This window comes from Myripristis murdjan, chromosome 3 (assembly GCF_902150065.1).
Source record: "Myripristis murdjan chromosome 3, fMyrMur1.1, whole genome shotgun sequence".
Taxonomy (NCBI): domain Eukaryota; kingdom Metazoa; phylum Chordata; class Actinopteri; order Holocentriformes; family Holocentridae; genus Myripristis; species Myripristis murdjan.
In genome coordinates this window covers 39783543-39801211 of record NC_043982.1, presented here as the reverse complement: position 1 = coordinate 39801211, position 17669 = coordinate 39783543, and the positions used below count along the sequence as shown (strand labels likewise).

The 17669-nt window shown below is 40.9% G+C and overlaps 1 protein-coding gene across 9 annotated transcripts in view; it reads right to left on the bottom strand.

Annotated features, from left to right (window-relative positions):
* ppfia1 (PTPRF interacting protein alpha 1) overlaps positions 1-17669 on the bottom strand; it is a 56200-nt gene that overhangs the window by 22634 nt on the left and 15897 nt on the right. For all 9 annotated transcript variants that reach the window (XM_030077688.1, XM_030077699.1, XM_030077678.1 and 6 more), the window contains exons 3-9: positions 13517-13618; positions 11755-11919; positions 10923-10997; positions 5959-6060; positions 5150-5383; positions 4087-4233; positions 3405-3539 (exon numbers count right to left, since the gene is read on the bottom strand). In XM_030077688.1, coding sequence (XP_029933548.1) covers positions 3405-3539; positions 4087-4233; positions 5150-5383; positions 5959-6060; positions 10923-10997; positions 11755-11919; positions 13517-13618 — 960 coding nt within the window. The remainder of the gene's footprint in view (positions 1-3404; positions 3540-4086; positions 4234-5149; positions 5384-5958; positions 6061-10922; positions 10998-11754; positions 11920-13516; positions 13619-17669) is intronic.

The window sequence follows — 17669 nt, the reverse complement described above, 5'->3', positions numbered from 1 at the left end:
GAGCTAATGAGAGAGTCTACAGAGCAGGGCTTTGATCTCCCCTCTGACGCTCTTTGTTGTCCATCCTGGAGAAGGACCTGGCTGAACAAGGGCCAAAACTGAGCTCGGCCCTCTTAGAGGTGATAAGGATAAACCTCAAGTCCTTCAAAAGGATGGAGGAGATTCCTTTAGCCATGAACCCACATCCATAGCAGCAGCTTGGGAAGCACAAGTTAATTTGAGCCAGTGGCTGAGAAACATGCATGAGCAGGGCCAGGAGAGGACAGCATAGCAGCATGAGCCACAGTAGGACTACAACAAATGGAGCTGTAGGACGGACAGCCAATACTCCCTATAATGCAGATGAAACACAACCCATCTGCTATGCAAAGAACAAGCTGTGTTTCATTCAAGGTTTTACCAAGAACTAGGGGCTTATTTAAAACTGGTTCACATAATAGATATAGATAGATCATCAAACATTCAAACTTAGATTAAGCATGTTTAATATACATACATAAAATATTGCAGGTTTAATCAAATTCAGTTTAAAAGCACTGAACCTATAGAACCAACAGACTGGAAGACCCATTTCTGCATGACTGCCTGTACCAGCTTTTTAGTAGCTGTAATGGGCTGGGTTTCCACAAGTTTTGGAGCAAATCAGCTGGCACTTCCTGTTTGTGTTAGATCCCAAACTATGGGGTTTCTGTGTTTGAGGAAAAAAGGAGAGGTACCAGCATGAAACACAGAGCAGTACAACTACACAAGGCACACACACACAGGCAGGCAGGCAAGGAGGGCTGGGCCAGGTTACAGGCTTAAAAAGACAGATAGCATGGCATTTTGAAACTTGGTTTGGTACTGCATTTGACCAGGCATTTGTGGTATGGAGGTACTAAATTTAAGTAGGACAGAGATGAGATTTTGCTCACAGTATCACTTCATAGATCATGGATGTGTGTTATTAGCGTATATGTTTTAAAACTTGTATATATGTATTTTAGCGTCTGTCACTGGGACTGATGGTTGATCAAAGGAGCAGAAAGTTTTAGTAGCAATGCTTCTGTAAATCTAATTGCACCCTCAGTATCCAATAGCCTGGTGAAGGTCAGTAACAGAACAAAATTGCCAAAGACATCCCCATATTCCAGAAGATTAGGGACTGTAACTGTGAGTGAAGTGGGTCTACCTTCTTCTGAGTTTTAGTGCCTTTACAGCCACACAGATCAGACTAGGGGTTTGAGGAGAGCCACACAAAAACACCAGAGTAGCACAGTAAGAAAGATAAATGAGAGGGGAGAGAACAGGGGATACTTTTAGTGTGAGCCTTAGCACCATTAAAGGTAGTGGGGAGAGGGAGGGTAACAGGAAGGGATTCCAGCGTGATTATTAAGGAGGGAAAACAAAGGGAAAACAAAGATGAGACTTTGACCACCACTATCACTTTTGTGTCCAACAGTAGAGATAACGCAGGTAGATAACTAGATGGAATATAGTGATAGAGAAGGAATAATACAATTGGGGATATTAACTACAAAGATTCTGTGGGTGAAAATGGACCAAAGTAAGAAGCTGGTGATGGAGCAGTTGGATGGAAGCAAAACTGAATGCAGTTCTTTGCATTTATATGAAAGTCTTTCGCCCTTGCCTGGCACTCTTCCCATCTCCTGTACAACAACTATATGACTTTGGCTCCAGTCATAAAGGAAATGAGTCAGGATCATTAAAAATGTATGAGTGACTGGGGGAAATAGCCGAGTTGTGACGTGAGATTGAGGAGGAAAGGGAGGGGGAAAAAAGCAGGTAAAAGAAGACCATGAAAGGAGGAGCAAGACAATGAAAGGATTGCATGACTTTTTAAGAAAGGGTTGAGTTTCCTGCTTACTGACAAACTTTAGAACAAAAAGCCCAAAAGAGAAAAAAGAGAGTGGTCAGAGATTTACTAGGAGCCAGTTTTACTACTAATAAGGTGCTATGAGACCAGAGTGGTTTGAGCAGTATGTGTTGCTCAGACCAACAGTCAAGCTATAAATGGATGAACACTGAAGCCAAAAGTCTAAAAATAGGTGCCTGTGGATATTTGGAGGAACCTAAACAATGGCTTCCTCAGTGGCTCCCTACGGAAACTGCTGGCTGTTGCAATGTAAAGGAAATTACCTTACAAAAGTATGTGTGCGAGTACAGTACATTTTTATGAGTAAGTGGTAATGCATTTTTCCAGCATTAACATAACTTATTCCTACTAAATTTATGAAGGGAAAGAGCAGGCTCAGGATTTTCATAAGCTGGTCACTGACCAGTAATTGTCACTCCAAGAAGTTTTTATGCCATTAGGAAATTACAAGAAAGGTGACATTTGTCAGAATACATAGGCGAACCAAACAAATCATCTTAAAAATCAACTGAAAGCACATTGTATACCCTGACTTCTACTGAGGCAAATGGAATGAAACTGAAGTGAAACATTTTGAGTGAAATATTTTTTGTAAAATCCTTTTTGCTTGGTCCCAACTTGCCTAATTTCTTCCATCACAACAACTGAGTGCATCTAAAATTCTGTCATGAAACACATCCTTTCAGCAAAGTAACAGTCACACTCCCATTTCATAATGTCTTTAAATCACTATGACAGAAAAAAATATTAGATTGAAGATATAATAGACAATTTGGTATTTTTAGTGTCACTAACACATCTTCCTGTCTGCTGTTCTGCTGCATTCAAATAATGTCAGAAGAAGTAGAAGAACAGGATTTCATTACTTCAGCTTGATTTTTTTTTCATGTGTTTTACAGGTTATTCAAAATCATAACAGCCATAAATGAACTACAGCAGACAGTTCTCAGCTTTTGCATGTACATTTGATTGTATTTGTGTGCCAAAATACCTTGGTCTACATCAGTGGGTTCCTTTCTATGTTTACAGGCCGTATTAACACACTTTAGCTGCAATTACTGGCCCACAAAAAAATCCAACTTATGCTACTTGTAATTATCACTTCATTACATACAGTTTATATGTAAATGCAGCATCAGTGGTCTACTCGACAACTAGTTCATGCCAGTTAAAATAAAAACTGCAATGTAATTAAGTTTCAGGTAACAGATAATCAGAAATGAAAGGTAGGTAGGTTGCACTACTGTGTGTGTGTTCTTATGTTGAAAGAATGTGTTTCAATTGCTTTTTGGACTTAGATGCTGGAGGCTATTTTAGCAAGAGTGTGTATTGAAAGGCAGAGCTCCCAGCAAACTGGAGGTAAGTTAAGTTTTACAATGAAGCGTGTGATGCAAGTTTGACCACCATCACCTGGCATGGCAAAACCTACAAAACTAAGACTTAGGTTGAAAATAACTGGAATTATCCTTTAAAGGCTTGTGTGTCAGGAGATGTGCCTGCAGTAGTGGACAGGTACAGGTACTAGTACCTTTGTGAGGGCTGCTACCCTTTGTGCTAGCTCTGCTTCCACCTCTGGCAGCGTCTCTGCTTTGCGGATAGTCTGCTGCAGCTTCTGCTCAGCCAGCTCCAGCTTCTCCTGAAGCTGCCGGTTTCTGTCCTCAGTCTGCAATAAACAAACAAACAGTCATGAGTAAGGATGATAGGAAGTTGTCAGTGCTACATCCTGGCCTGGGACTTGGCTTTCAGTTCCACAAGGGGAAGTGGTTGTCAGGGCTTAAAACTGTAGGTCAGAGAGAGAAAGACATAAAGAGACAGGGAAAGGGGGTGGGTAGGGATGGGGTGGGTAGGAAGAGAGGAAGAGCGCACTCACAATGATAAAAGAAAGAGAAAACCCACAAGAGGAGAGAGATCTCCGTCTCAGTGAGCACATGTAAAGAAACACGACAATGTCTCTGAGGCTTCCCATTCATTGCCTGCTGCGCTGGTCAATGTGTGAATACAGTGGGAATTCATTAGTGGGGGGTCTGAACACTGCCAAGGAGCCTGTGGGCGATTCCTGCTGGCATACAATCCCCAGAGATGTGCATACCAAGATCCACACATGCCTTTTTCCACATTAGACTCGGCAGCTGACAAGTAATAGTGTGTCTCTGAATGCATATCCATGGATATGTAGGGTTTAAAGTTGTGTGAAGGAGTATGGGGCCTACTTGTCTGAAAAGGGACTCCTTGTTAGCCACTTCATTCTCCAGCTTGTCATTGAGGTCGTGGACGGAGGTGGCCTCCCGCTGAGCTGCCAGGTAACGCTTCTCCAGGGTGGTGATCCTCTCTTCCATGTCTTCCTTCTGAGCCATTGACTACACACACACACACACACACACACACACACACACACACACACACACACACACACACACACACACACACACACACACACACACACACACACACACACAAACAAACGCTTTGAATGTCCTCAGCCTTTGTGAGGTCCAACCTTCAACGGCCTACTCTAACCTGCCATCACAGGTTAGATTAGGCCTCTCCTAACTCTGACTATCACATCTTAAATCTAGGGATGTTCAAAACTACACAATTTCCTTCTGGATCACATGTTCTTTGTTGAGTAATCTCATCAACATAGTTTATCAAGTTAAGCTGTTTTCAGTATCTTTAAGGAAATTAAGATGTGGAACACATGCATGATTTAAACTGTGTGCAAGAAGGAGCCAAATCAATTACTGTAGGCAATATTTTCAAATGTCTTTCACAAAGAAAACTACAGCATACTGGAAAAGTTTAACAAAGAGCAGGGTTGAGCAGGGAGGATGAGCACAAATATTTCACTAAAGGAAATATGACGTTATTGTTGATAACAATGTCATATATTGTTCATACACATCATCACAAGCATTTTGAGAGTTAGGAGTGATAATTGGACTAGGGATGTCACGAGAATACTTTGTTACAAAGTTGCCGCCAATAGTCCAAAAATACGACGGTACCCATTTTTCTATGGCAGCATAGGTACTGTAGGTACTGGACGTATTTATTTAGATGTAGTATTTATTTAGATTTAGCATTCAGCGGGCCATAACATATTCTTCCAGAACTGCTGGGGGCAGTATACATACGATTTATGCGCACACTTACTATAACTGCTTCCAACTTTTCATCTGTAAACATGGGTGTAACTGGATTTGCAAACATCTTTAAAATGTATCTCGGCAGTTAAGACCTGACGAGGTCGTATGTTACAAGTAGCCTCCCTACCTCTCTCAGGTCTCTCTGTAGTCGTGTGTTCATGTCTTCAGACTTGATGAGATCTTTTCGGGCCGTGTCCAGGTCTTCCTCTAGCTCACTTATCCGTGATACCATAGCAGCCATGCGCTCCTTCATCTGGCCCAGGTCAGCTGTCTGGCGCTCCACCATGTCCTGCAGCTCACCCACCTTCCCCGGCCCAGACCCCAATTCCTCCTCCTGACTCAGCGAGCCATCTGATGACCGCTGAAGGTGACATTAACATGACTCCATTAGCCAGTTTTCACAAGACAATCAAAGTGCACAGCAAGTGTAGGATGTTACACTTTAATGTTGCAGAAATGCAGCATGACATTAACATTCATTAAGAATAAAAATCCCTAATCTAACAGGACTGACCTTCTTTCAACATGTTATGAAAGAAGAGAACGCAATGAGAAGAGCACATGTCAGAAAGACTAAAGTATAAAGCACTGAGGGAAAACGAAAACCTAATTAGAGGCAAGTCCAGTTTTAAAAGCAGACTGTGCAGTCTGCATCATGTGCATGTGACAATACATCAGCCTGACATGTGCCCACACAGCGGCATCTAACCCTCGGAGCAGCAAGATGAAGCCAGGGAGAGATGTGAGGATGGAGAATTGGAATAAAAACAGGCCAACAAGGACAATAGGAGCCAAGGAAGTTGATGACTTCTGTGCAAAGGCTTGCTGGGTGGTCTGGCTGGATATTTGTCACACACACACAGGCAAAAGCAGTCTTATCCTCTCTCTTTGCCCTCATATAAACACCACTTCACACATTCTGCTGAATAACCTCACCTTGCCATTAGTGCTTGGTGTGTTGTCAGAGTTGTGGTTGAGCTCGTTGGTTCCATCTGTCAGCCCTTTTTTCTGGCAGTTTTGCTCCCTGAGGTAAGCTAGCTGCAAAAATGACAACAAACAACTTGTTGACTCCTTGTGCAGTCATTCTGTAGCAATCCAAGTAAGTAGATAGTTAAAACAATCAGACAATCATGCTTTTGAACATTTATCATTTTCTTTTTTTCAAGTTTCTTAGGGTACTCTGGGTGTGTGTGTGTGTGTGTGTGTGTGTGTGTGTGCGTGTGTGTGCGTGCACGACAGAGAAAGATGGAAGGATAGACAGCAGCTCAAACCACTCCGTGCTGAGGGCCTCGTATTCAAACTCCAGCTATCCTGGTTACAAATTCTGCACTGCACAGAGCAGCTCTCCATGCCAAATGGCCAAAAGGCAGGAAAACAAAATGTCAAAAAGCTGTCTTGCCTAAGGAAGTAGTTACTCATAAAACTAGCATGGCGGTGGCAAGTGGTGTTTGATTTTGTGTGTGTGCGTTCCCAGGCCGACTGCCAGGAATAAAAGGGCTGTACCATGAAGCAAAGAGGAAATCTAGGCCACTTTCCCAAGATCCTCTGGGCCTTTTGTCAATCTTAATCCCATTCATTGCACAGTAGACTTGGGACACATCCTCCCTTTGAATCCATGTGTGCATGTGTGTGTACAATAGAGAAGCAAACCTCTTCATGTTAGACCCATTCAGTATGAATCTATGTAGTTTACAAGTAAATATAGCAAAGACAACTTTGGGCAGGTCAGTTATTCGATATGACTGAGCTCTTATTTGCTTTGATCCAGTATGATACAATCGGGTGCCATGTTGCATAATACAACTGGTCATCACACCATTAAATCCTACATAAAAATTTACATTGTTTGATGTTTATTTACTAGATGACCTTCTTTTGACCGTCTTTGGGACTTCTGCTAATATGGATGCACAATAATATCAGCACATCATCAGTATTGCCAAATAAAGGCTTCAAAATGAATACTGACATATTGAATATCAGCAAAAAATTCAGTATTGTTCATCCCTAAAAAGAAGTAAATATGGCGTTTCACATAACCACTTTTTTTCTCTAGTAAATTTTAAAAAGCATTGTATTTTATCTCTAATATCTGCCAGTGGGCCATCACGATAAGAGTAGGCATATTAAAATGTTAATTCCACCAGAGGATTCTATACGAGAGACTAGATGTTACTTGCAATTACACTGAACAAAAATGTGCTTATATCAGTACTGGTATCAGCCAAAAGAAAGACAATATCGGCATATCAGATGTCAGCAAAAAGTCAGGTACTGTGCATCCCTACCCGGAAATTTAACTTTTTGTACTAATCAACATTGCTCAGCTAAATGATTTAAAATGATCCAACTGACTTAAAACAACTTTGACCAGTTGCACATTTTGGTGTGACAGACAATGCACTATAATTAGATTTTTTATCTGTAGTGTCACAACATAGCACTTTTCATGTTCCCCATCAGTATATATGCTTTCAGCAATGGCAATGTGACCCAGAGGAGGATAGGGACAATCAGCCCTTATTATATAAAGCATCCAAGTAGTGACAGAGCCTCTTTAATTAAACAAAGTGTGAAAGACTGTAAGGATATTACAAAATGCAAAGATGGAAAACTTATTTTGTACTTGTGGTTGAGATTACAATGTTAGGTTTTGCTGCAAAACTTAAACTACTTTCATCACTCACTAAATGGTGAATGGATTGCATTTCTATAGCACTTTTCTAGTCGCTTTACAATGTTTTGCCTCACATTCTCCCATTCACACAGACATTCACACACACTGATGGCAGAGGCTACGATACAAGTGCTGAGCTGCCCATCAAGGATCAGTTATGGGTTTAGGTTATTGCTCAAGGACTCTTTGACAAGCTGTGTAGAGGGGCCGGGGATCGAACCAGGAACCCTCCAATTGGCAGACGACTGCTCTGCCTCCTGAGCCACACTGCCCCACTGTTTTAAGAAAAACTGAATTAGAAAATTCAGTTACACTGTCACAGCTTCGAATGAAACTGAATGGATGAACACTTCCAAGCTGTGGCTTTGAGACGTTCCAGCAAATATTTCCGCATCACATGAATGCAGCATGAACTGCAGGCTCATTCACAAACAACAGGGGGCTGAGTGAAGCATAGAGAAATCCATCAATATTGACTAGATGCCTGTGTCATGAAGCATGATTAGCAGTTTAGTAAGCTAACTTCTAGCTTCAACCTGGTTTGTCACAAACGAGGTTCACTTTAAAGCGAACTGGGTTGCCATGGTAACCAATGCCAAAGTTAACCTGATCCGGCTACCCTCTGACCAATCAGCTGTCTGGAAAAAGAGTAATCATTACTACAGGATACCAAAATGGACAAAAATGCTGTAGTCAACTGAATGTTGCGATCAAATTGCCATATAGTGCGGGCTGTTGGCAGGGTGATGCGTTTGAAAGAGCAGGAGAATCACTTTGCTTTCCATGATAATTCATTTTATCAGTGATATAAATGCATTCTCAGGAAGTACGCTCTCTGTCAGTGAAATAGGGCTTCTTATAAATAGCAGGCATCTAGCTGATTATTGAACAAGGTAATGAATTAGCTTTGCTGTTTATAATGTTCTGACAATTGTTTCAGTGTAAGGCGGCTGCACCCATAATCCATCACTGCAGCCCTGAAAAATTTGAGACCAGCTTCATGATTAGATATGTCTACATATACAGTACAGGCCAAAAGTTTGGACACACCTTCTCATTCAATGCGTTTTCTTTATTTTCATGACTATTTACATTGTAGATTCTCACTGAAGGAATCAAAACTATGAATGAACACATGTGGAGTTATGTACTTAACAAAAAAAGGTGAAATAACTGAAAACATGTTTTATATTCGAGTTTCTTCGAAATAGCCACCCTTTGCTCTGATTACTGCTTTGCACACTCTTGGCATTCTCTTGATAAGCTTCAAGAGGTAGTCACCTGAAATGGTTTTCCAACAGTCTTGAAGGAGTTCCCAGAGGTGTTTAGCACTTGTTGGCCCCTTTGCCTTCACTTGGCGGTCCAGCTCACCCCAAACCATCTCGATTGGGTTCAGGTCAGGTGACTGTGGAGGCCAGGTCATCTGCCGCAGCACTCCATCACTCTCCTTCTTGGTCAAATAGCCCTTACACAGCCTGGAGGTGTGTTTGGGGTCATTGTCCTGTTGAAAAATAAATGATGGTCCAACTAAACGCAAACCGGATGGGATGGCATGTCGCTGCAGGATGCTGTGGTAGCCATGCTGGTTCAGTGTGCCTTCAATTTTGAATAAATCCCCAACAGTGTCACCAGCAAAACACCCCCACACCATCACACCTCCTCCTCCATGCTTCACAGTGGGAACCAGGCATGTGGAATCCATCCGTTCACCTTTTCTGCATCTCACAAAGACACGGCGGTTGGAACCAAAGATCTCAAATTTGGACTCATCAGACCAAAGCACAGATTTCCACTGGTCTAATGTCCATTCCTTGTGTTTCTTGGCCCAAACAAATCTCTTCTGCTTGTTGCCTCTCCTTAGCAGTGGTTTCCTAGCAGCTATTTGACCATGAAGGCCTGATTGGCGCAGTCTCCTCTTAACAGTTGTTCTAGAGATGGGTCTGCTGCTAGAACTCTGTGTGGCATTTATCTGGTCTCTGATCTGAGCTGCTGTTAACTTGCGATTTCTGAGGCTGGTGACTCAGATGAACTTGTCCTCAGAAGCAGAGGTGACTCTTGGTCTTCCTTTCCTGGGTCGGTCCTCATGTGTGCCAGTTTCGTTGTAGCGCTTGATGGTTTTTTGAGACTCCACTTGGGGACACATTTAAAGTTTTTGCAATTTTCCAGACTGACTGACCTTCATTTCTTAAAGTAATGATGGCCACTCGTTTTTCTTTAATTAGCTGATTGGTTCTTGCCATAATATGAATTTTAACAGTTGTCCAATAGGGCTGTCGGCTGTGTAGTAACCTGACTTCTGCACAACACAACTGATGGTCCCAACCCCATTGATAAAGCAAGAAATTCCACTAATTAACCCGGATAAGGCACAGCTGTGAAGTGAAAACCATTTCAGGTGACTACCTCTTGAAGCTCATCGAGAGAATGCCAAGAGTGTGCAAAGCAGTAATCAGAGCAAAGGGTGGCTATTTTGAAGAAACTGGAATATAAAACATGTTTTCAGTTATTTCACTTTTTTTTGTTAAGGACATAACTCCACATGTGTTCATTTATAGTTTTGATTCAATCAGTGAGAATCTACAATGTAAATAGTCATGAAAATAAAGAAAACGCATTGAATGAGAAGGTGTGTCCAAACTTTTGGCCTGTACTGTATGTATAGAGCGATAAGTGTGAGAGATAAGTGTTGATACAATATTGTACCAGTGGAAAGTCTGCTCACTTCACTTCTTCCAGCATTTCTCTCTAGCAATGTTAAGTGGTGGTGTTACTTTTCGCTGCTGTGTTTTGTAATTGTGTTATTCATTATAACAGGCTTTCTTCACAGAAGAACGCAAATGTCAGGAATGCCTTTCTATTTGCATTTTTATAGATGAGGCTACTAAAACTGAAAATGTCAGCAGCATATATAATGCAGAAACAGACCTAGTTAGAGTCAAAAACTTTTATTGTGCATTTAATTATTTTCTACTATTCTCTTCTTTCTACATTCCAGTTGTGTGCATATACTAAATGTGATATTCCCTGGTGAATTACTTTTGCTGCTGCAAGGATCTCATTCCACCTTGGGGATCAATTTCATCTTATTCTAAACTGTCTGGTCTGGATCTGTCCATGTGGCATGTGATTGGCTGTTTGTTATACTGTTGTCACATTTGTAGTCAGATTTCAGCAAACGAGTGTCTGTGTGTGCATGTGTGTGGGCACGGGGATGTCTGCTTACTTCTTTATGTGAGATGGTGAGCTGTTCTTCCAGCGCGCTACATCTTTCCAAGGCCACACGAAGTCTCTCCCTTACCTAGAACAGAAGAAAAACACAAATAAACACAAACATGCCACATGCCAAATGTGCCTCAATAAGCCAACTAGGAGTTTTTTTCCCTGATATTTTAATCAGAGGAAATGTGGCCATAACAGTTAAAAACTTTCACCACCACAGATATTGTGGTGGTCAAACACGTGTATACAGATAGTGTATATAAATATGTACTGTATGCATATTTTTAGATAAAGCATCATGTGTATACACACAGACACTGCACACCATGTAAATATGAACAGATATTGCACACTGCAGTGCAGTATTTTACTTTTTATATCTTAGTTTATCTTTTATCTTTTACTTACTTTTTCATATATATAAATTAGGGAATTTGATTTTAATTACACTCCACTGTGCTGTTGGGTCACTTGAATTTCCCCTACAGGGGATCAATAAAGGTACATATTATCTTATCTAATGCCACATATTTTATTGCAATAACCTAAAGATTTTTCTCAATGTTATGTAGCTCTTCTAACTTCTAACTAAATCATTCAGTGTTACCTGTATTAACATTTCCTAATATTTGCTTTCATTGTGTCCAGGTCAACTTTACTTTTTGATCTCTGTCTCATGATGGAGAACACAGAGCTGCTCAGTTGGAAGTTTTTGTGAACTGCCAGTTCTGAAATTGTTAAAATCATCTAATCTGACCTTCGTGTAATGCAGATGTTCATTTACACAAACGCGATTTCACTTGATTCAACCATCTTCCATACAGACACACATGTACCTTCTCATCAAGGGCTTTGTGGTGTTCAAAAAGGGACTTGAGGGCTTTGAGAACCTCGACCTCACTGGAGACGCCTGCTGGTGACTGGGCTTGTCTCTTCACCACGGTCATCCTCAGACTGCGCTCGTGTCGAGACACCAGGCACTCCAAGTGCTCCAAAAGGAGCTGGACACACAACAGACACAGTTATAAACCTCATACACACCAATGTCAGATTCAAAGATGTGTGACAAGAGGAAAGCAAGCAAACGTGCACAAGCATGCAACATGATCCATGTTGTCTAGGAACCGGTGCTATAGGACACTGACATAAATATGCATGATGCCATTCAAACCAATCTCAAGCAATACAAAACTTGATACAATTATTGCTTTTCTACAATAGTATTACAGCTTTTACCAGGCTGTAGAAAGACAAGTGATGCTGGAGATCTGTTGTTTTATATTAGTAACCCTCAAGGGCACACAGCTAACCCCAGCAATAAGACATATAAATATTAACTATAACAATGTCAACCTGGATTAGCTCAGCAAGAATCCATCAAGACAGTGAAGAGATGAGCAAAAGGTAGCTCTTTGTCTTGCTCTTTTTTTTTTTTAATTGTTTTGTTTTACCTCCACCTTTTCTGCTCTCCCTTTACCATCATTTCTCCTGATACCAATGGGAGACAAATATTTTTCAATAGCCAACTCTGTTGGGTCTCAGCTGGACATAGCTTTTGCTTGTTTTAAGTTACCTCACTGCTTTTATTATTTTGTTTTATTCTTATTTTATAATGTGTGTAATTGTATCCTTGTGATGAACTAATCTGTTAATTAAAGGTTAAATCAATAAATTAAAGGCAGAATAAGTGGGATTTGTAGTTGTGGTTTGTAAACAAAACATTCAAAGTTGGCCCCTATTCCCTTGCTAAGCTGACTGTCTGTAGCAAGTTTTTGTTTCCTAGGATGGCAACAGACTGAAACAGATGCCAAAAATGTAAAACATTTCGTTGCCGTCCTAGGGTTATGGTTAGTGCGCTCAGTGTTACGCCTTGCTAGATTTCCTTTTTTCCCCACTGTTCACGTCTGCGATTTTCATATAAGATGTCGTGCAATCGGTCTGGCACTGCGCGCTGTTATCGGCTGGGAGCTACACACCCACTGCCCAAAGGCCGACACCTAGAATAGTCCTGAGCTCAGCAAAACAAGAAATCAAGGCAGAAGTCAGGGTTTCTGCAGATACACACAACAACACACACTTCTAGTCGGTCATCAGTGATGATTAAGTATTTTTGTATGAATCTATACATCGTTTTTCTGGAAAATCCTGCTCATTCTGCCTTTAATTAAAAGAAAAAAATGCAAAATACAGTAAGACAGACTAAACATTTAATACTGACTAATACTGACATGATACTGTTAACAGTTTCTTCTTTACGTTGACTCACTGTAACACAATTCACTGTCACTGCCAGAAATATTCAGATAATTCTGCAACTGTAGAGTCTGTGACTTGTGACAGTAATTTGAATTATAGGATAGAAAATTATTTGTAAGAGATTCCATGACAACCATCTACACCAAAACAAACAAAACAAAGGACCTTTATATAACAGTAGGATTCAGGAAGAAAAGGCAGACCAGAAACTCATCAGTGGGAACAGTGGAGATTGTGTCCTGTCTGTAAACAAATATACTTGTGCTTTGACATAGAGTTTCCACTACTGAGAGGTGTGTGTGTGTGTGTGTGTGGGTACGTGTGTGCATGTGTTCTACTAACCCGTGTGTTGTTCCTCTCAGCCTTCAGCTCAGCAATCTCCTCCTCCTTCTCCAGTAGCTGCTCCCGACATGCGTTCACCTCCTTCGTCAGTGCAGCAAACTCCTAAAAACAGAAATTGGACAATTACGGTAACATCTGAACTGTTACTTACAGAGTTCAAGTTTTTTCCCAAAGTCCTGAGAAAAATTTTGTTCCACACTATTTCCACATTTATGGGGAAGTAGTCTGCTTACATCTTTCTTGTCTCCGTTTTCAATAATTTATAAAATGTAAAATATCCAGTTTAAAAAAAAAACAAAACAAAACATTGTCTTCCCTTAACGAATCATGAAAATGCAGCAACAGTTTAACACTGTCTCCCACGCATGCTCCTAAATGGCTGAACCCCTACAACCAAGGACAACAGCTCACTTGTTATGTTATCACCTTGGTTATCACTTGTGATACCTAAGGTGATAACAGTGATAGTTTGTTAGGATTTCTGGAGCAGTCTGGATGAGCAGGGTTATCACTAGCCTAGATGGAGGCCAACAATGTCCAGATATTAGAAGCGAGGAATCACATACGGACAGCATCTGATGTAAAAATCAAAGCAGAGAAATTTAATGAAGAAAAACAGAACAAAACAAAATTAAAAAGCGAAAGAGAAGGCTAATACAGATTTTACCTCACAACATGTCTACAGCCTATGAAAATTACAGTGGAACAGTAGGCCGCCACTTTGTGAACACACTTATCTCAGATACATCCCTCTTTCTCACGCTTTCTCTCTCCAACAAATGTACTCGCACACACACATACATGAGCACACACTGCTTTTAGGAATTTAACGCATGGTTGGACACAGAGAATGTGCCATCCTGATTTTTCGCCCTGTAGGACAAGCACCCTGAGTAGCGAGGCTTTCTTACGTTTCCGAAAGGGGGAGGGTGGTGAAGAGGGGTGGGTGGGGGTGGGGGGCTGCTGGAACTTATCGTCCTTTTCAGTCACTACCACAACTATTCTCTCTTCCCTTCAACCCGGCCTCCGAGCTTTTCCAGTGACTGGCACGGATTCTACTCTGCTGAAGGAGTAAGAGGGAGGTGGCTATTGGCTGGGATGAAGGTCTGTGGCTCTCCCTTAGCCAATGAAAGAAGATTAGAGGCAGGCCCAGGGGTAATTACAGAGCAGATGACTTCCTACATTCCAGAGCAGAGGCTGAGGGTGAGCTGTGCTGCAACCTTAACATTTGTCTTGCCTCTCTCCTCCATTTGACCCTTTTCTTTCCGCCTATCTTGACTTCTCTCAACCTTTAGGCCTAAGCTTAATGCGGACTGAAAACTGGGGCAGTATGTGCACACAGGTTGGATGCTTGCTTGTGATCTTTACAGTGAGATATATGACAATATGGGTTAGGTTTGGATGGATTGGATTTTACTGATTCCAACTCTGACAACTGATATCTGTTTTTCATTAAATTCTGGTTCTGATTTTTGCTGTTTTGGGGGACAATAATAATAATAATAATAATAATGTTCTTTGCAAATTTAGGCAAGTTCAAACAGTTTATTTGGTGCCAGGAAGGTATTTTTTTCTATTTTGGGTAAAAAAGAAAAACAGTAACAAAGAAAACATGCTTAAAATTTGTCATCGTCAAATGTTTGCAAACTTGAAATGCCTGAATAATGGAAAAACACATAACAACCCAACAAAGTTAAACAATGACAATGTGCAAAGTCAGCACTTCTTCTGATGGAAAATCAACTATTAGCCTTCTCTGGAAGGAAGCCCGACCTCTCTGGGCTGACTGTATATCCCCACACTGGAGAAAACTCCCTCACTGGGGGTAGAGGAGGCCTGCACACAGACATGAAGAGGCTGACTGACAGAAAAGGATATGCACTCGGTGCTCATCTTCCCTTTCTCTGTAATGTGAATGGAGTCCTGGTGATTTGTCTGCATGGAAAATACTCAGTGAGCAGTAACTGCCTTCTGGAGCATAAATCCAGACAAATATAATTTTTATTATTAGATATTTTTATATTATGTAATTATTTTCACAATTACCACAAGGAACAAACCTATCACGTCTCTACGACATTAACCAATAGCTTGCTGAAAGGATGTATTCTTGGTAGTGATCTTGGGAGTCAGCAGGGAGTCAAGAGGAGGTATTATGAAGAAAAAAAATATGTTCTGCACAATAATGATTATTTCAGATACACTGACAGGTTTCACCAAGTCACACAAATTATTTCTAAAGTGGGACTTGTTGATAATGTACCCACTAGGTTCATTACATTCCAGCACCTTAACAATATGTTCCACTACACAGGTTCACCACCAGCTGAAACAACTGGCAGAAAGAAATGGCTGCCAGTTGAGACAGTCCTAGATCATTTGGCTATATTCTTGAGAAGAAATGGGGGAGGGGAAAATAGACGTCTGAGTTAATTTGTTCAGAAGTACATATAGACTGCATTGAACTCTAAAATGAGTATAGGCATACAATTTAAATATGCAGACTGAGCACAACAGAATGACAACCCTGTACACTTGCAGTAGCGGCTGTGTGTGTGTGTATGTGTATGTGTGTGTGTGTGTGTGTGTGTGTGTGTGTAGCTCTGATCCCATCTCTCCCTGCAGGGTAAACTGGCGTCAGGCTCAGTGACTGTAGATGAGTGACATGCTGGTTAGAAGTGGACTGGGCTGCCCTCTAAGCCACAGACCAGGGGAGGGGATTAAGGAAGGGGGACATGGATATGTGTGCCAACCTCTTAAAGGAACAGTGTACCAAAACACAAAGGAGCACACAAAAGCATTAAGGGGATAACAATACTCTGCACCATTGTTTTCAGTGCGCGGGTCCATGAAGAATAGACGCGCAAAACATGCTGGTAACAGAGGCTTTAAGTGGTGTCATTTTCGAAGCCATTAGCTCATTTTCATGTCCACCAGTCACACATTCTCCCGCTTTACCCAATTTCCCCTTGGGGATCAATAAAATATTGATTTCTGTTTTGGTGATCAACAGTTTTCACTCAATATAATCTCTTTTCAACATCAAATCACAAATGAATGGAATATGTGTTGAGTTACGTTATCTTAGCATTTCAAGTTAACGTAGGCCCTTTTGAACTGATTTTACAGTCTATCATAACTTATTGGAACATGGGCTATAACACAAAATAGCATGACCTTCCTCATGAAGCTCATACAAACAAATGTATGAGTTTATCGCTAGTTCCTGCTGCCTTCCAGCACCTGACGACCTGTGGCTGTGCGAGAAGTTTGCACTGATTGCACTTCCTCATGAAGCTATTGCAAAAATAGTGCACATGCAGAGGTTGAGATGAACTCTTAAACCATTTGTGCTTCTGATAAGTGGCTCAGCTTTTTTATTTCTCCTACAGTCAAAGGTACTTGTCAATAACTGTACAGCCGTTTATACAGCCATAACAAACAACAATAAACATAGCAGGAAAAAAAAAGAAATAATACAGAGAACATTACCAAGTGTTTTCCTCTATATTCATTTAGCAGTGGTGCACCATCACACCAAGGACATTACTATCGCTTCAAGAGAAAATGTGAAATTATAATAACTATAGAAATTATCATAAATTAACTTTTTCATCTTCATTAGCCTTAATTTTATGTAAAACTAAACCAAGTGCAGTCCAAGTGTTTTATAAGTAATGACACTACAACCTCAATTTGAAACATAACTTAAACCCAAAGAGCAACAGAGATGGCACAAAACTAGAATTACTGTTCCAAGCACCACCGCCACATGAATTTACCGTGGAAACAAGTCAATACCCCCCACCCCACCCGCATGCACACCTGTCCAAATGCATGATCCGTGTGTAGATTATAAAAACTGGCCAAAAACAGGCTTGCATGATGTTGTTATGAGTGAGGGCAAAGCCTTCTAAACTACAAAAACAAGAGTGAAACTTAAAATTCTCCAGTTGTCTCCAAACCCGTAACGATGCACATAATAATTCAAATTTAAATGGTGCTTTCATTATGAAAGCACCATTAGTCATCCTTACAATACGGTGACTATATTTGAGAGTTAAAACTGGTGCAGATCAAGTAGTGGACTATTTCCTTGGTAACAAGGCCACAATTAGCTTCTGGACACAGCACTGCTGCTGTTACAATATTG